This window comes from Mesoplodon densirostris, chromosome 17 (assembly GCF_025265405.1).
Source record: "Mesoplodon densirostris isolate mMesDen1 chromosome 17, mMesDen1 primary haplotype, whole genome shotgun sequence".
NCBI lineage: Eukaryota > Metazoa > Chordata > Mammalia > Artiodactyla > Ziphiidae > Mesoplodon > Mesoplodon densirostris.
In genome coordinates, this window is record NC_082677.1 from 60103089 (window position 1) to 60123505 (window position 20417).

Genomic DNA, 20417 nt, shown 5'->3' on the forward strand with positions numbered 1-20417 from the left:
TAATTCCTTTAGGTATAAGGTTTGGTTGTTCTTTTGAGATTTTTTTTTCCTGAAGTAAGCTTGTATTGCTATAAATTTCACTCTTAGAACTTCTTCTGCTGCATCCTATAGATTTTAGATTGTTGTGCATTTTCATTTGTCTCTAGGTATTTTTTGATTTCTTCTTTGATTTCTTCAGTGATCCATTTGTTGTTTAGTAGCATATTTTTTAACCTTCCTTTGTTTGTGTTTTTTACCTGCTGGTGGATGGGGCCAGTTTCTGACACAGTTTCCTGTGGGATCCAGGGTATCCTAACGCTGGTGTCAACCCACTGGTATCATTTTGCTGGTGGGCATATAGAACATGAACCTGTAATGTGCCGTGCTGATCATTAATGTCTGATACGTAACATGTAATGTTTGTTAAATGAACATGTAATTATTATGAAAAATATGCTATGTATTCCAGGGCCTGATCTTCAGGTTTGCATAGCCAAAACCCCTGCATGTTGCACCAGGAAGATGGAGGAAAGTTATCAAATCGCAGCTCGCCAAGATATGCAGCAGGTGCTTCAAACATCCAGCTCTACATTAAAGTTCCTGATATCTCGAAACACAGCTGCCTTTCAAGGTAAATGTATCATTTCTGAAACTGAACATAAATCTTGCTATGTAATTTACCTACTATTATTGTTATACTGGTAAATTTGTCTAGGTATACTTCTTTGTCTTTGCATATTATTCTGGTATAAAATGAGGTTTTAGCTTTTTCTGACCTTCACAGCTTGTTTCTGAGGTCATTCTGGGCATATAAATCGACTTAGAGTAGGGAGTCTGTAATGTTAGTGAAATTTATGCCTTTCTGGGGGTTCTGCCAAATCCTTCAATACTCTGACCTATGGTTTTACTTCAGTATGAACAGACATGATTATTAGATTTTATTAAAATAGTCTGTAAAACAAAGTCTCATCACTTTTAACTGGGTAATAATAGATTCATTTTCAAAAATATAATTAAAAAAATATTTGTCTAATTTTTTCCTCTACTACTTCATGTGATTTTCCTAAGAACATCAGTGTGATATATCGAAGGGTAGACAAGTCTGATAAATAGTAAAATAGGAAATATTAATTGGATGTTTAAGGGTCAGCTACGACCAGAACTCAACCTTAATTCAAACAATATATTCAGAAATAAAATGAATGGGTTATAAAATTACAATACACATTGGAAAACAGGTGGTCTTTTTCTTATTTTAGTCATCTCCTCTGTACAATTCCTTATTACTACAATAAAATAGCTTAATTTATTTTTCCTTTTATAAAGCATTAGCTATTCTGTATATTATTAGAATGAAAATATTTAGATTACACTGCTTTTCAAACAAAATTATTGCTTTTGTTCAATGCAAAATATAACTTCTGCTAGTATTCCTTTTTAATAAGTATATTAATGTCAATCTATTTAAATAATTTGTGCTTTGTTTACATACAGAACTAAATCACAAAGCTGATTAATTTTTAAAACTATACTTATTAAATAAAATAAATATAATAAATCAGGACAGAATTTAAGTTGAATTAAAATGTAGTTCATGATGAATTGATGATTTTTTTAACAGAAATTGTGACATGTCAGATTTTAAGATGTTTTAATCCAGTAATACTTTTAGATGTCTTAGAAAACAACCTTATTTATGTTATGGAATTTATTCATGTGAAATTGTTGGAGGCAAATATATTGATATGCCTTTTAAGCAAAGATTGGTGGCTTGAACTGACTGAACTAGAAGATATTAACCACCCACAGAAAGTGATGTAATGATTTTTTCTTATGAAAATGATAGTGTGTACAATATGGAAAATACATTTTAAAGATAAAGGGGGCAGTGAATAAATCAACCTTACCAGAACAGGGAGATGTGGATGGGAATTGTGGACCATGTGCTTGAAAAGGTAAGTTGGACTCATGTGGCAGAAGACTTGAAACATCAACTTGAGTTTGAGAGAGTCATTAAAGATTTTTGAACAGGGAAGCTTCATTATGATTTCTCATCTTTTAATGTCAAAACTAAATCCCTCCAAGTAAGAAGGTATGGCCGAAGAAGATCATGACAAATCAAACCTACTTTTTTGGAGAGCAGTGTTAACCATATAGGTGAAAGAAAGTGCCAGCAGTTACTATCACATAGGGACTCAATGAATGGTAGTTGAACATTTTCTTCTGTCTTCAAATATACTCTAAAAACCTTTTCACATATTATTGGATAAATTGATCAAGATAGAGCACATTAAATTCAAAAGATTGGGAAAAATATAAAACCTGGAATGTTTAGACTTTTAACATGGGTTTAGGCTGCTGAAAACTTTTGGTGATATTGCTAAAAGTTTGGTGACAACTGATCAGTAGTATAAGGACATGAGATTATCTCTACTGGAGTGTCAGTTAATATTATGTATAATTTTTGTTATTTTTTGTTTAGTAAATTGTACCTGATATATTTAATAGGGTGAGTTTTGCTGTGTATTTAAGTATCAATTACAAAAGTGAAAAAAGTAGGGCCTTTCTTAAATATAATTTGTTATCGTAAATTGTCATGTTCTCCCTCTGTGACATGTCAATTTTATTTAAGAATCATGAGAAGGCAAGACAACTTTAGAAGAAATTTTCCTAAAGACTAACTTTACTGGGACAAATTCTCTTACAAGAAGAATACGTGCTTTTAATTTAATGAATAGAATAACTAGCTTTAGGCTTAGTTCCATAAAAACAAGCTAAATATATGTGCTAAAAGCCATTTGAGAGATCACATTTGCTGTATCATAACTGAACAGGCTACTTTATCAATAAGTAAAAGCCCTCTGTCTAGTTTCTATGTAATGAAAATGTCTGAACACAAATCAGCCTTTGTGTTTCCTAAGAAGAAAGAAGCTAATACATTTTAGTGGGAAACTTAGTCTGCTTGAGAGCAATTTAATGAAGGAAATCATTTCACTGCTTAAGTCATGTAAGTAGATGTGCTACATTTCGATCTTTTTATTTTTTAATATTTCACTTATATTTCCTACTTCAGCAGTACTACCCTGTCCTTTTAGCCATATTGTGGGTTATAAAAGACTTTGGACTGGGATGTAGTATGGTCCCTTCTCTCATAGATCTTATGGGGTTCCTCAGGAGCATGTTTTTGAAGTAAACCTTTGGGTATGACTGGTGAGGATGATCGCTTGGGTGTGTGGATGTAGCGGACCCCACACGACTGTAAGATGAAGGCTGGGAGGTTGGGATTGCTCCGAAGAGAGGAGACAGTGCCGGTAGCTGGTACCAGAAGACATAAGGTTATTCCACGTACAGCCCACATTCAGCTCTGGAATTTAGCCCTGGAAGGTAATATCACTGGGACTGGAATCAGCCTCCTTACTGGGATAATTCTACTTTTTTCAGTTAAGGTGTTTGTTATAGGTTTCCTGAAAATAAAACAGGCAAACAAAAATATGGTTTTGGAAGAACCCATAAGTACGACCTAGGGTTCACTGTGTCCTGTGGCTTGTCATTCACGTAGCATACAGCCTTTGATAAGATGAAAGGAGCAAGCGGGTATCCCTGTGTCTGTTGCTTTTCATAAATTAGTGGTGCTGTTTGCACAGAGACTGCTGGCTTCGTCACAGTGCAGACAACAACTGCTCTTCATTTTCAGGGGCTTGATTATGTTCATGAATAAAGTGGGCAGCCTGCAATAATGTGAAAGAGTTTGTTTCCCTTCAGCTGCTTTATGAGTGTGGGATTGCCTGCCTTAAAAACCTTTTGCAGGGGGGTAGGGGGTGGTGGTGGTGGGATGAATTGGGAGATTGGGATTGACATGTATACACTAATATGTATAAAATAGATAACTAATAAGAACCTGCTGTATAAAAAATAAATAAAACTAGAGATCATACTTTAAAAAAGAAAAACATTTTGCAAATATTTTTTATAAATGTTTTATTTATTTATACACTAAAGTTTGGTGTGACTCATGAAGAAATAAAGGAAGTTGACAGAAAATGTGTCAACCACTGTAAAAAAAAAAAAAAAAAAAAGCAACTCTTACCCAGCTTTCAAATTTGTCAGTTTTAAAATCTCTGTTTAAATAAGGGAATAGGGCTTAGTTTTTGTTTTCTTTAATTTAAAACTATACAAAAATTTCAGCATAATTTTCAAAAATAAACTGCAGGAATATTTGGGAGAATACGGAAGCTTATCTTTTGTTTAAACGTTATAAAGATAAGGTTAAGAAGTTTTATCTTTCCTTAGAGATCTTTTCCTATTTCTCTCATCTTCAAATAGCTCACATATTTCTAAAATACATGGTATATACTAAGTCTTTATTCTGGAAGTTCCCAGTTTTTTACATGGCATTTAAAAAGTGTGCGTTATCACAAAAGACTCAGTGATGAACGATACCTAGAACAAGAAGGAGGTAATATTTTTGTTGACGATTTCATTCTCTGGGCGAATTAGATTTTCCTTCTTGATTAAAAGTACTTGAAAGATTGGTAAGCTTGTCCTCTTGGGTTGAAATGTTAGATTTAGGACTTTAATAAAAATTACATTCCTATTTTTAATGAAATATAGGAATGTGTTCAAAATTAAATATCTTTGTTTAAAAAGCAGGTAAATTAAGAGTGAGAATGTGAATGTAATTAAAGTATTGTCCTCTTTCACACTAACAGATATTACCTACTGTGAAGTGTATCGCTAGTGTATAGCTACTGTAAAACCGGTGTAAAATGTATGTACATATCCACATACATATAGTCGAAGGCACAAGGATGTAGTGAATATTTGAATATCTTAATGTATGAGAAGATGAATAGATTTATATAAATGTTACAATAGTAAGCCTGGAGTATATTAATCTTATTTTGTTCACTTTTGTTATGCTTTATAGAGGTGAACAATATTTAAAATTATTCCTTGGAAGAGCATTATGTGCAAGGATAAAGGAACAGTGTCATTTTTTTTTTTTTTTTTTTTTTTTGTGGCATGCGGGCCTCTCACTGTTGTGGCCCCTCCCGTTGCGGAGCACAGGCTCCGGACGCGCAGGCTCAGCGGCCATGGCTCATGGGCCCAGCCGCTCCGCGGCATGCGGGATCCTCCCGGACCGGGGCACGAACCCACATCCCCTGCATCGGCAGGCGGACTCTCAACCACCGTGCCACCAGGGAAGCCCCAGTGTCATTTCTAACACTGAGAATTACCTGATCAAAGGCCCAAGAGTAAGAGAACAGGTAGCCTTAGACTGGCAGTGTTGAGGAGACGTGTTGGCTTTTCTCTTTCTCTAGACCTAGAGCAGATACGCAGTAAATATAATTAACTGAACTGCGTGAATACATGGATAAATGAATGAATGGATGAATGATACTTAGCAGGAAGCTGGTTCTGAAATAAAATGAAAGAGTTCTGCTCTCCCTCTCCGCCTTCATCCTTCCCTTCCCTTCATGCATGTAATATCTCTGTTGCGTACCTACTAAGTGCCAGCACCGCCAGGTGCTTAGATTGTACCTTGCCCAAATTTTCAATCTATTTTACTTTTATTGGCTCCTTCAGGCTTCTGATATGCCAACATTTGTTTACTGATTTTATAAGCTAGGAAGGAGGGAAGTCCCTGGCTTTCCAGTGGTTAGGACTCAGCACTTTCACTGCCAAGGGCCTGGGTTCAAGATCCTACAAGCTTCATGGCGTACCCACCCCCCCACCCCCACCGCCGCCGCTCCCAGTAACCAGGAAGGAGCACATTATAATGTTTCTGTCGGTGGTGTATTCTGAATGTGATTGCATTTTCCCCTTGGTTTGAAGCAGCGCATGGTTTAGTGTGTTATCTCACACGGCAGCCACCAGTGCAATTGGTCTTTATCCAACTGTCCTGTATCTCTGAAATGTTAAAAATTTTTTCTTTTGAATCTGTGTCAGTAAGCTCCTATTAATTATGAAAATGACTAATTTTAATACAATCTAGATGAAAGTTCCAGAGCTTAAATTACTTTTCAGCTGGAAATAAAGCTTGCTTTGCATGAAGCAAAAAAATGGAAAAGTGTAGAACTAAGTGTGGAAACACATTGAAGTGTAGAACTAAGAGGTTACTTTGCCATATTTCTTTTTTAAATTTTAGGAAGTAAACTTTTAGTTGTTTTAATTCTGACTGATGATAGGCTATGATAATATCACCTATTGCTATGATAATTTTATCTAGAAAGCACAATAACCTGCTTATGGTAGGCTAAACAATTCTTTCTCGATTTTATATTAAATACATTTTCAGTTAAATCTTTTCAATGTGAGAACTGTGCATTTATTGCCTAGAAGATGAGTTGGCATTTCATCAGGGTCTTTATCATTTTGTTATCTTCATATTAGTTAAATCTTACTTTTACATGAGGGATCACAAGGGATGATTCTTACAAGGTACTATGTTTTGAGTAAAGGCCAGGACATGTGGGAGGTTACAACTAGTTATGTTTTTGAGATTTATCTGTCCCCCCATCTCTTATTCATCTATGTGAATTGATTTATACAATTTCTTTTTATAGATATGTGGCATTTATTTACCATCCCTGTGATGGACATTTTAATAATTCCCAACTTATATTTGTACTTTTAGTGCTGCAACAAAAATTCTTGTTCATGTCTCCGAGGGCATGTGTTTCTCTAGGGTTTATATATAGAAGTGAAATTGTGGCTTATAGGCTGTGACCTCGTCAACTTGACCAGATATTTTGCAGAATTACTCTTCTAAGGAGCTAAACCTATTTAAACTCCCACAAGCAGTTGGTGTGCTTTGTCCTTATTCCACATCCTTCCCAACACTTCCCAATAATTCTGAAATTATTGTCAGAATTAAAAAAAATTCTAAAAAAATTTAAAAAAATTTTAATTAAAAAAGAATTTTAAAATAAAATTTGATGAACTGATAGATGTGAAATGGTATCTTGTTTTCAAAACGTGCAGTTTCCTAATTACTGGGGTGTCTGAATGTCTTTCCAAAAATACTTCTTTATTTTGCGTGTTCTTTATTTTCTTTCTTGTGAATCTGTATACACACTTAGGGGATATGTACCATGTTGTGTTTCTGTATGTATTAAAAATTTTCTTCTAGGTACAGATATTGCCACGTCTTAAAGTTTTAGCTAAAATAATTCAAATTTCTTTCCATATTCTATGGCAATTCAAGCTCTCCAGAAGTTTTCTGCACATTTCCACAGTCTGCATTCTCATGGTTACTCCTGCCTCTGCTTCCCTTCTTTTTTCATTTGTTTTTGTGTCTCTTTTTTATCATATTAATTCAGTATGAAATTTTTTTCTTAATTACCACTTCCATAGACACACACATACATGTACACACATTAACCTAAGTTGTATGTTTAAAATAAATTTTATGAGATGATGGTGATAAAGGAAGGTGAAATCTAAAAATCACAAATAATTTCACATTGAACACGGATTCCTGTGTTTGCAAGTGTTTTCTAGCCCACCCTCCACCATCCATCCATGGAACTACCATCCTCACATCATTCTTTCTGGCCCTCGTGTCTCCCACTTCCTTGTGTGATACTCTGCTCTTCTCAGATGGTGAGATGAGGGGATCTTCTGGTTCCTTACATTTATTATATGAGCATGGAAATAGCAACCATCACGTGGCTCTGAGGGTGCATTTAAAAGAAATACTTCTGTTTTAGGTTAAAAAACCTTTTATCTTTTTATGTTAAAAATTTCCCCAGCTTTATTGCGATATAATTGACATTGTGTAAATGTAAGATGTACAACCCATTGCTTGGATACTCTTATGTATTGCAACATGGGTACCACTGTGGTGTTAGCTAACACCTCCATCAAGTCACATAATTACCAGTTCTTTTTTGCAGCAAGAACATTTAAGATTTACTCTTTCAGCAACTTTCAAGTATATACTACAGTACTGTTAACTGTAATCACAGAGATGTTCATTATATCCCCAGAACTTAATCATTTTGTAACTAGAAGTTTGTATTCTTTGACCAGGGTCATTTCTCCGCCCTCCAGCCCCTGCTAAGCACCATTCTGCTCTCTAAACTTAGTACTTGTTCATCAACCTATTGTCTATTTGATATTTTAGAAACAATGAATTTCCTAAATCCCACATTCATGTGAAGTACAGTGACCTTTTATAAAGTGTAGACAAGGTATATAATCTTTTTTTCCTAGTATTTAAATTGAGTCTGTTTTATAGTTTCAAATGTTAATGTTGATAACATTAGTAATCTATGGAAAGAAACAATTATTAACTACTTTTGAAACAGAGCTCATTTATCTTAGAAGTGTTTACTTCCAAAAGTAGTAATAGGCTATTAAAGTTAATCAGGCATTTTTAGAAGATTCAAAATATGTTTTCTTTAAAATATTTTTCTTATAACTAAATATAGAAACAAAGAAAATAAGCTGAATTAATATCAAATTTTTCTAAATATTGTGTGGCAGTAAACTTCAAGGGAAACTTGTGATGTCACTAATGTGTGGTTGACACTCACTTTGTAATGTAATATTTATGAATTCTTTTAAAAAGCTTTTACTCCATGAACAAACTTTTTCATTATGTTGATAATGCAATCTAAAATGTACATGATATTAAAAAGTGAAATTCATGCTTTCCCCCACCCCCAGATTAGCTTTGTGCATTTAACATCTGAATATGGATTTTTTTGATGATGTCAGCTAATATATTTTGTCACTGTGTGTCTTGGAATTAATATTTCTAACAGTAAGCAGTTTTAATATTGAAAGTAGGGTAGTTCCCTGTTTATAAGAGGCTGGTAGAAAGGTAAAGATTGAGGGATCCTTTGAATATATCTAAATTTATTTAATGTGAAGAATACAGTAAAAGTAATAATTTCATTATATGTTTTTACTGATTATAAATTTCATTAACAAATTCTGTTGAAATATATCCTTGATGCACTTACCAACTTTTTTGATAGATCATTTTTTTAATAGCTGTTTTTGAGTCAACATATTTAGTTTCATGAAGGGTGATTTGTCTCTATTAAATGTCCAGTGTATTTTAAGGCCCTACAAAATTTTATCTAAGCTAGGTAATGCTATGATTTAATGATCAATTTATTTATATTATTTTTACAAGAAAGATAAAATATTGGCATTATTAAAATATTAAAGAAATTATTTTAAAACTCAACAATGTGTCTTTTCACATTTTGTGTACTACCTCATAAGTAGTAGTTTATCATGAGATATTAATTTGTGTCTCACTATGGTTGTTGTGTGGCATATGCCACATGAAAACCTTTTGTTTTTCCTCTGCCTTATTGGTTGAACCCCAAGTTTGGGGGTGATCACCCTCTATGGCAATGTGCTTAGGGACAGTGAACCCTGCTGGAGCTCTAGGGGATGGTGTGAAATGGAATAGGAAGTGTGTGTATGGTGGTGAAGTTTTGAATAGCTGTGGTGGGAAATGGGAAAGAAAATGAACCAAAATCCAGTTAGAAGGCTAACATTGGAGTCAACTAGTTAATAGTAAAACCAGTATGCATGATGGTATGGCTGTTTTTAGCCCTTTTTAGTTCTTGCCTAGGGAGAGGGTTCCAGTAGAGAAGTGCTGATACATGGTTGAGCACGGGTGACAGGAAATTCATTTGTTCTCCCACAGATATTCCTGGGGCAACCTCTTAGTGCCAGCATAGCTCTCAGTGCTTGGTATGCTTCAGTGAATGAACAAAAGATCCCTATCCTCAAAGGTTGCATTTCAGCAAGTAGAAAATAATATTATATAATACAGATATAAGTTCGAACGTATTAAATGCTTTGAGATAATGTAGCATGGAGCCGGGGGAGTGGGATTGGGAGGGTTGCAATTTTAAATCGGTTAGTCAAAGAAAAGTTGGCATTTGAGCAAAGATTTGAAGAAAGTGTGGGTGTTGGCTCTGTGGATGTCTGGGAGGAAAGCATTCTAGGCAAAGGGAATAACCCGAATGCAGGAGTGTGTGTGCCTTGAATGTCAGAGGAATAGCAACAGGGAGGCTGGTTTGGGGAGGCGCACAGTGGGTGATGTGGAGGAGATTGGAGAGGCTACCACAGAGGCAACGGGAGCCCTCGTGTTGAGCTTCTTAGGCTTTTCTGCTGAACCAGGAGTTTTCAACCATAGGTGTGGCTTGATTTAAAAAAAACAAAACAAAACAAAGAAACCTCTATCTAATTGTTGAGGGACCTGTAGAGGGGCTACAGTGGACTGAGAAGCCCACTTAGGAGATGATTGTAACATTCTAGAAGAGACGTCATGGTGGCTTAGACCTGAGTGGTGGCAATGCAGATGGTAAGAAGTGGTCAGATTCTGGATATGTTATGAGCATCAGTGGGTTCAGGGTGTAGCAGGAGAAAAAATGAGGCCAAGGAGGGGCCGATTGTGGTAAAATACATCGGGGGTGTATTTGTGAGGTGAGTGCCTGCGTGTAGTGGAGGCTGGTTAAAGATGCTGAGACTGGAGGATGGGTTTCCACACACACTGGACTTTGGAATCTCTGTTGGTAGAGCTGGAGTCTGAGACAAATTGTCACCTGTTTCTAAAGTTCTCAGTAAAAGAGGGGTGTCAGTGGGTGTAACAGGGGCATTGGTTGATTATCCGATGGAGGATAATTTTTTTTTTTTTTCCGGTACGCGGGCCTCTCACTGTTGTGGCCTCTCCCGTTGCGGAGCACAGGCTCCGGACGCGCAGGCTCAGTAGTTGTGGCTCACGGCCCTGCTGCTCCGCGGCATGTGGGATCTTCCCGGATCGGGGCATGAACCCGTGTCCCCTGCATCATCAGGCGGACTCTAAACCACTGTGCCACCAGGGAAGCCCCGGTGGTAATTCTTAGAACACTAAGAGCACATTTTACATTTTTATACAAATAAAAATCAACTAAGTTCTGTTTACCAAACAATATCAATAATTATCAATCATTTCAATAATGTCTTTTTATTATATCATCTCTTAATGAATTAGAAATACAGTTCATATAAGTGCCATTATTGTCTAATTTGAAATTTTAAATAATATAATAATTCATTGTAAATTATAAAGTACAGTTTATTAAAACTGTGGGAATGTTCTTAATAGTTAAGCTTTTTTTCCCTCTATAGCCTTGGGGGAAGAGCAGATTAAGATTAAAATATTAAACAATCGTCCATAATATTTAATTGGTAAAGTGGTAAGATATAATGGAAAATAAAATACCTCTCTTTCTTCAGGCAAATAGGGGACTTAAATTTTATAGCCATTCCTCAATGTAGCTGTTCATGATGAGAAATTATCCAGGCATATCTTCATGCTTTTAGCATAAAATATATCTAGCAATAAATGGGATATATATGCTATAGCTTTCATGCAGAAGGCAAAGGGCTTGAAACAGCATCTCAAGATCCAGAAAGTCATAACAGTAAATAAAAGGTAATTGTTGGATAGCTATGCTGTGTTTCTTTTATGCCAGAGTAATTCTGCCTGTGGGCTAACTTTAGTATAAACAAAGATAATTGAACTTTTGCACCTTGAAGAATATTTTCCTCTTGTACTTTCTTTGACTCCATCTCCTCAGGGTGTAAACTTGACTTGAATGTTAACTTATGAAGCATATTCATTTTTTTTACCATAAGTAGGAATAAACTGAAGCTACTTTAAAATAGAATAAACATTGGTCTTTGTTATGGGAAAACAGTTGTTATTGTTATCAGATAGGCAACATGCTTAAGAGTTTAAGAACAGGATTCTAGAGTTAGAGAACCTGAGTTTGAATACTCTCTCAAGACCTGCATCTAGGCTTTCATTTCCTTGCTTGTAGGATGGGGATAATAATAGTACCTTCTTCTAGGTGGCAATTAATAAGGATTGGTCATGGTAATTCCAGTAAAGTAACTAGTATCATGCCTGGTATGTAATAAGCACTCAGTAGATGTTAGCTATTCTTCTTCCTTTACTTGTGGTGTATATTTTTTCCCCAACATTTGATTGGCAGCAAAACATCTCAGGGTAAAAATTGTCTAATGGAATTTCTGTAAGTGGGGAATTGCATAAAGTCAATTGGCACATTATCAGAAGTGCCTCAGTGGCCAGGCAGGAGAAGGGCCTTGGTGATCCGGACTCCTGTATCCCTCCTTGGACCTGCTCCTGTTGGGCTTTCCAAGAGTTATATTGCAAGTGTATGCGGTTATGGCCAAACGTGCTCTCTAATGGTAAAGACAAGCCATTGAGAGAAATTATTTGGTGAATAATAACTGGTACATTTAAAGCAAATTCTTTTTACTTGTAATCAGATGTAATTTCGAATTTCATTAAATGGTATTAAATTGTAATATTTTGACTCTCACTTTAGTAGAAACTAACATAAACACCAAAATCTAAGGTTTGGTGCAAAGCGACAGAGTCCATGGAAAACTATTCAATGGCTTAATGAAAGCCTTAATCTTCTTAGTATCCTTTGCCAAATGAGAATAACTTTACATGTGAAAGGCTTTACATTTTTGATATTGCTAGATCCATTTGGATCACTTTCAGGGATGTATGCAGTTTACTTTGACATTTCTTTAGATTATGCATTTGTGAGTTTTTAGATAGAGCCATTAACTTTAAATTGGTCCTTTCACAACAGCATGGAATAAATAAGTAAATGCATAGTCTTCAGAGCAATGTGAAAGGTTTTGTGCTTGGTAGAATATGGCAAAAAGTTTCATCTAAGATTTCACTGAACTACTTTGGAGGGTACTGTTCATTAAGCTAATTTTTATTTTGGTCCAAATGTTGCTAATTATTGTTCCATATAATTATGTAACTATTTGATAGTTTTACTTCCTACCTGCTGGAAATGTGAAATATTATTGCTTGTCTGGGCAGCATTTTAGAGGGTTTTCTCTTTATGTGAGGAAAGACAATATGGAGAGAGATGGACACTAAATCCCTGGAAAGTGTTATTTAGGAAAGGGGTCAGAGGGGTGGACAAAGGTGTCCTGCGGTTTAAGAAGGAACAATAAATTCTCTGTTCATGTTATGATTTTTAAAATCTGTGTTTAATATATTTACTTTCTAGCTGTAGTCTCAGGGCAATACTTTAGTATGATCTAGGCCACCTGCTAAATTTGTTTTCATTACGAACCTTCAAAGTAGGTTTAAATTAAATTATCTCTGTATTTGGCAACTCTTATGCAATATATTTAGTGTATTTGTTATTTTAATGGGGTCGTATATTTAGAATGCAAATTAAGAATATATTTAATAATCATTAGCCTACACTGGTGCAGCTATTCTGGAAAGCAATTTGACAACACTTAGCAAAAATATGTGTTCTCTCTCCCTCTTTTTCTTCTTTCTGATTCTCTACTGCTTATATATATATATTGGAAAAATTTTTAGAGAACATTTGGGGACATATAAATGCATATTAATTGCAGTGTTTGTTGTAATAGCTGAGAGTTGAGGCAGTCTGGGTGTCTGTAATTGAGGGAAAGTAAGAAAAATACACAGAAATGCATTATGGAATAGTATGCGTCATGAGGAATAATCAACTGGATGCATACCTAGTGACAGGAATAGACTTTAAAAACATAAGGTAGAGTGAAGAAGGGCAGAAAGAGAATGAGGTATGTAGCACAATACCATACATGTATCTTAAAAAATACATGTACCAAACAATTCTATATATTTTACTGGAACACATACAAATCAAAGAGTTCACATGAAACACATTAGAGTGATTGCTTAAGGGAATATGATTGTTTAATTATTGTACCATCCAACCTCATACATTTAAAGAGATATGGGGGATGTGAAGAATAGCTAGGAAAAAGGAAAGTGAAAGAAAGTGAAATTCTTAGGTATTAACCTTCCAAAACTTGTACAGGATTTGTACGCTGAAAATGCTGATGGAAAAAAAAAAATCAAAGAACCTGAATAAATGGAGAGACATACCATATTCATGAATTGGGAGACTCGACATAGTAACGATGACCTTTTTACCTAAATTACTCTATAGGTTTAACATAATTTTTATCAAAATCCTAGCAGACTTTGTGTGACCTATGCAAGCTTTTTCTAAAAGTTATATGAACAGTCACAGGACCTGAAATAGCTTAAACAACCTGGAAAAAGAAGAGTGAAGTGGGAGGAATCACTCAACCAGACAATGAGACTTACTATATAGCTACATTAATTGAAAGTGTGGCATTGGCAGAGGGATAGACACATAGAACCGATTAAAGAGCCCCAGAATAGACCCACAAAATTATGCCCAATTGATTTTTGATAGGTGCAAAAGCCGTTCAATGGAGGAAGGAATTCCTATTCAACACACTGTGCTGAGCAATTGGGTATCCATAGGCAAAATATTATTGTAATATTTTTGTATTAAAATGTCTAAATGTTTCAACCCAAAGATTTTCACAGGTTCTGTCTTTTCTGCCTTCATTTAAAGAACTTTTCTTTAATTTTTTCCCTAAGGCAAAATTTATTAAATAAGTCACCTCTGTGAATCTATTGAATATTCCATCAAATCTAAGTGCTGTTAATCATAGACCCTCTCAATTTCGGTGCATTCTAGTAGGCAGTATAAATTTATTCAAATAAATATGGTAGCTTCATCAAAAGCTTCTTCCCAGAATTTGAGTTAAACTAAATAAAAGTTAAATCATAAACATTGTTTGAGATCTCACTGTTTACTCAGTTCTTCTCTTGCTTTTTTCAGTAAGGACAAATTTCATTGTCTCTTTGTTTGAAATGCTCTCAAGAATTGAAATATGTTAAAAGTTTTTAAAACTTTTTTAGTATATATTTATTAAATATTGATTTAAGATTTTGGCTGATTTCTTTTGGTTGTAGTATGATCAGTTAGTTTATCTAATAGTCTGAATGAGAGAAAGAAAGGAGTGAGTTTTGTTAATGATGATAGAGAATAGGGGAGAATGAAATTCTAAGTATATTTAGAAGAAAAATTTAACAAGACTGGGTAACTGAATGACTGTGGAGTAGGTTTAGGAAGAGAAGGAACCTAGGATCAATGTTGAGTCTTGCAAGAGAATACTCTCAGGGACTGATTTATGATGTCCTCATTTTCCTTATTTCTATCTTAATTTTTAGTAAAGTTTTTTTTTTTTTGAAAATTCTGTTCAACTCCAAGTCTGTGGGTAAGCTGCTCTAGAGAATTCATCCATTCCTTCGTCAATATTTTACTTAGTATATGTCAAATACTGGGCACTTAACTGTGTTCAGGCAGTCCTGGATTTGCACAATTTTGTGTAACTGAAACTTATGCCCATCTGAACCGGGTCCTTGACTGACATGGCTCCATTGATCTTAGTTACCAGAGAACTGTGCAAAACGAGGACCGCCTGTCTTTCATCTAGAGACAGGACTGAAAATGATGACTGCTTTCAACAAGCTTAAAATCTATGGCTGAAAATAGACGATTACCCTTCAGTGTGTTTTAAGGATTTAAGATACCTTTCAGGGGGCTTCCCTGGTGACGCAGTGGTTGAGAGTCCGCCTGCCGATGCAGGGGACGCGGGTTCGTGCCCCGGTCCGGGAGGATCCCACATGCTGTGGAGCAGCTGGGCCTGTGAGCCATGGCCGTTGAGCCTGCGCGTCCGGAGCCTGTGCTCCGCAACGGGAGAGGCCACAACAGTGAGAGGCCCGCGTACCGCAAAAAAAAAAAAAAAAAAAAAAAAGCTACCTTTCAGGATATAAGATAAGATCTCAGACAGACGACATCTGATGTGGATTGCTGGGGAAGAAGATTGGGAAAGAAATTCTGAAAATGGTGATATCAAGGGAAGAGCAAAGATCAGGTGATTCCTCTCTCTAGTGAAGAAGAAGGTCTGGAGAGTTAAAGGGCCCACGAGTACTCCCCTAAGGCCACAGCCAAGTGTGGGAGCTGGGAATGTTGGGAAGTAAGCTTGAAGAGTATTTAATTTCCCAAGAATCTGTGTTTGTGTCCTTTCTCATTCCTAGTTTTGCTTCTCTCTTTCTTACCTTTCTTAAATTTCCTTCCTCTTTATGCTCTCATTTCTCTCCCGCTTTCTCTTTTCTCTAGCTTCTTTTCTTTGTCTCATGACCTCTGTCCTAATAAGGGTTTTGTTTATGTTGATACTATTTTTCTAGAACATTCTTTTAGATTTAGTTATCCTTTACCCTTTTGTTTTTAATAAGGTCTGTTTTAATCTTTTAAAACTCTCTTGCTACTTTAAAAAATTTTTCTTTCATATGTTTCTGATTTCTTAAGATGATTATTACTTTCTTTGAACTTTTACAGTTTTCTTCTTTGGTAATGAATGTTTTTTAGGGGATGCATTTTCCTTTGGTTACAGCTTTGCTGTAGCACATAGATTTTACTATGAAGTGTTCTTTTCATTTTGTTTTAGACAGTCTGAGATTTTACTTTTTTTTTTTTTTACTTTGATTTTCTTCTTTGAAGTAATCTAGAGAGTTTTGGGTTAGATTTGACTAGGTTTACTGTAGTTTTAATAACCCCCCAAATATTAGTGGCTTACATCCACAAGGAGGTTCCATGTCCTTTATGTGTAGGTGATGACTTTTCCTGCTTGGGCTAAAGGAGCAGCCCTATCTGAGATGATGTTGCCATAGTGACCAAGGGAAAGATGGTCTTGGCTCCACGTCTCTGCTTAGAAGGGGTACATGTTGCTTCCACTCACATCTCATCTGTCAAAGCGAGTCCTGAGGCCAGGCCTGATATCATGGCATTGTGCTCACTGATGCTCCCACAGGGAGCACAGAATGCATATTGTATGAAACTTTAATCTACCCTAAAGAATGTTGATGTAGGTTGAATTGTGTTCCCTCCATAAAGAAATGTTGGAATCCTAACTTCAGAATGTGACTTTATTTGGAAATACAGTCTTTATAGAGCTTATTACGTTAAAATGAGGTCAATAGTGTGGACCCTAATGCTATATGACTGTTGTCCTATATAAAAGGCAAATTTTGACAGAGACAGACATGTACATGGGAGCACACCATCTACAAGCCAGGGAATGCCTGAGCCTCCCAGAAGCTAGAGGAGATGCATGAAACAGATTGTCCCTCACAGTCCCTAGAAGGATCCAACCCTGAGAACAACTTGATCTCACACTTCTAAATCTTCAGACTGTGAGACAATCAATTTCCGTTGTTTAAGTCATCCAGTTCATGGTGCTTTATTATTGCAGCCCTAGGAAACCAACACAAATATGTTTCAAAATTTCGAAGATACGATTGATCAGATTCTTATTATTTATTTCTAGTTTTATTACATTTTTATTAGAAAATTTAGCCAATAAAACCTCTGTTATTCAATATTTAAGCTTTTTTATGGTTAAAATTATGATCAGTTTTACAAATTTGTTTCAAATAGCAAATTCTGTAGTTGAAAATTTTCACTCAAATATCAAAGATATCAAATATATTTTTCTTTTCTATTCAGAAGTTTAAATAGCACCGTTACCCTCTTCTAATTTACTACATTCAGGGTTTTGTAAACCTTATTTATATAAAAATTCAGATTCATCTTTCCAGAAAAATAAATAAATACCCTAGGTTTGAAGTCTACCCTTATGTTAATCTTTTCAGTTGTTTTATTATTACATTGCCATGACCAGGATGATTAACAGTGTAGTAGGTTGATTATGTCACTGTAACTGTTTTCTCTTAGTGCCTTATCCATGAACATGCTTTCTTTTTTTCTTTCATTCCTTTTTTTTTCTCTTTTTTTTTTTAACTGAAGCAGAACAGTGATTTCCTTCAGACAGCTGTCTGCAAGGCCTGTCTACAAGATCCCTCCATCTCTGTCAAACAGCCCCTTGGAAATTACAGAAATGTGCTTCTTTACTATGGAAATCTTCCTTTCCTTACCAGCGCAGCTGAAACTGACAGTGGTATCACAGCTCAGCTGGGAAAGGAAATGGGGAAAAAGAATTGGACAGGAGACGGAAGATGGAAAGTAACAGATTACATCCTGCTTTGTTCTCAGGAAAAATTTAGATGCCATTAGAAGGCATATTGAATTTAACTACATAATTTGTGATCCACTGAAATCATCTGCATTCTTTTGAATCATGTATGTATTATTTTATGACCTGATCTTGCATCAGGTAAGAGAGTGGTTCTAACTTATGTGTGTTTTGCCCTTTTTATCTCACACACTGTGATCTTGATGCTATTTTTAACTTACATGTTTATACATGTAGAAATGTCTAAAATAATTAATGTAACCAATTTTGTATCTTTAGGATTAGCTGTTTGCTGGAGCAAGTCTTTACAGTTGGACTATATTAGAATTCTATCTACATTTTAATTTGGTTCCTGCTGTGTGGATATATTAGACTGAATCTATTACCTGGCTCAGTGGTCCTCTCAGACAGTTTCCCTTTCTCATTCTGATTTTTATTGTAAGTGATCGTCAACATACTGTAGAAGTCTGCAAATCCAGTTTTGATCACTCCCATGAGGTGCTGATAACTATGACCTTACATTAAAAAAACAAAACAAAACAAGAACTGAAGGAGTGTTGTGGTATTTAATAGATTATCTTTTGATTAAAGGTGCTAGTTGTGGAGTGTTCTGTGAGACTGTATGCTTGGACATTTCTTCTTTACTGATCCTTCATTTGAGTGTTTTGCAGAAGAAAATTCTGTAGCAATCACCCCTTTGGGGCAGGACCTGGTTTCACATTAAACATTTCTGCATTACGTGTAATTTTACTTTGAGTTGCCTCTCATCCTGGTGATCACGAACTACCTGCTGTTTTTTTTTGTTTGAAGATATTGTCTCTCTGAGTTTTTATTATAATTTCAGCTTTAAATATAGTCTTTTCATGCATTTAATACATTTAATCCTTACTGTGAAACAGATTAATGGACCTTTGGTGGAAAGCTTAGGAACATTAATTTAGTTCACTCTGGTTTATTTGTGTTGCAGTCTTACTGGGGTATACTTTTTCAGGGCACGTCTGGAAGTTAAGAGAGATGATGTCAAGTGGTCATAGCATGGCACTTCATTTTCTCATGCTGCCCAATGGTTTGATGAAGAGCGCTCTTAGGGAAAAAGAAATACTACTAATTCATTTCATTTGCAGCTCCATCCTCAGAACTGTCCTGTCATCACCTTGTATCTGGCACCTTGTTGTGGACCCTCATCCTGATTCTAAGATCATTTTTTCCTCACTCTTTTTATCTTTCCTCTTTCTATTTTTTCCCCCTCTTTCTATTTTTGTTTCTTTGAATGTTTCATTCTTAACCTAGTCTTGTCTCTCAGCTGCCTGCTATATATATTTCTACCTGGATATCCTGCTAGCACATTAAGTGTTATGTTTGAATGTAAATTTCTCATCCTTTTCTCAAAAACAACTTTTCATCCCATCTTTCCCATTTCTATGTATGGTATCATCATTTTTACCCTGAGTCTTAGACTGAGAACTTCAATAACATCAGTGACTCAAATTTCTTCTTCTCCATGTTAGTTAAAATTGAGCTTTTCTTCTTAAATTTACTTTTTTCTTCCTGTTCCTCTTGACACTTTCTTTTTTTTTATTGCAACAGCCTCTTGGCTGGACTAACTACTTTAGCATTTTCCTCTGCTGATCCCCAGTGACTTAACAGATTAAGTTTTTTTTTTTTTTTTTTTTTTGCGGTATGTGGGCCTCTCACTGTTGTGGCCTCTCCTGTTGTGGAGCACAGGCTCCGGACGCGCAGGCTCAGCGGCCATGGCTCAACGGGCCCAGCCGCTCCGTGGCACATGAGATCTTCCTGGACCGGGGCATGAACCCGTGTCCCCTGCATCCGCAGGCGGACTCTCAACAACTGTGCCACCAGGGAAGCCCTAAGATTTTAATATAATCATGTGTCATTCTGCAATTTAAAATTCTTCAGTGCTTTGCAGTTTCTTGCCACTTAAAATGTTACCAAATATTCATAGCTTTAAATGTCCACTATAATCTCTGTTACATCTATTCAAAATTAGTTCTTAGTCATTTCACATCATCTTTTCTTCACTAGCAGGTCCCCAGAATTCTCTATTCATCGAGTATTTTTACTTTCTTAAGAACAGAATTTATGTCTTATATTGGTAACCATGTTTCTATAGACTTAATGTTTGTGTCTCCCCCAAATTCATATGTTCAAACCTAATCCCCAATGAGATAATATTAGGAGGTGGGGCCTTTGGGAGATGATAAGGTCATGAGGATGGAGCCCTGATGAATGGGATTAGTGCCCTTATAAAAGAAGTCCCAGGGAGTTCCCTCACCCCTTCTGCCATATGTGGATGCAGCATGAAGACATCCTCCTATGAACCAGGAAGTGGGTCCTCACCAAAGGTCAAATTTGCTAGCTCCTTAATCTTGGACTTCCCAGCCTCCAGAGCTGTAAGAAGTAAATTTCTGCTGTTTATCAGCCACCCAGTTTAT

General features: G+C 35.8%; 1 protein-coding gene across 1 annotated transcript in view; it reads left to right on the forward strand.

Moving 5' to 3' along the window:
- Positions 1–20417, forward strand: part of GPC5 (glypican 5) — a 1328413-nt gene that overhangs the window by 35304 nt on the left and 1272692 nt on the right. The window contains exon 2 of the mRNA XM_060080202.1: positions 449–610. Coding sequence (XP_059936185.1) covers positions 449–610 — 162 coding nt within the window. The remainder of the gene's footprint in view (positions 1–448; positions 611–20417) is intronic.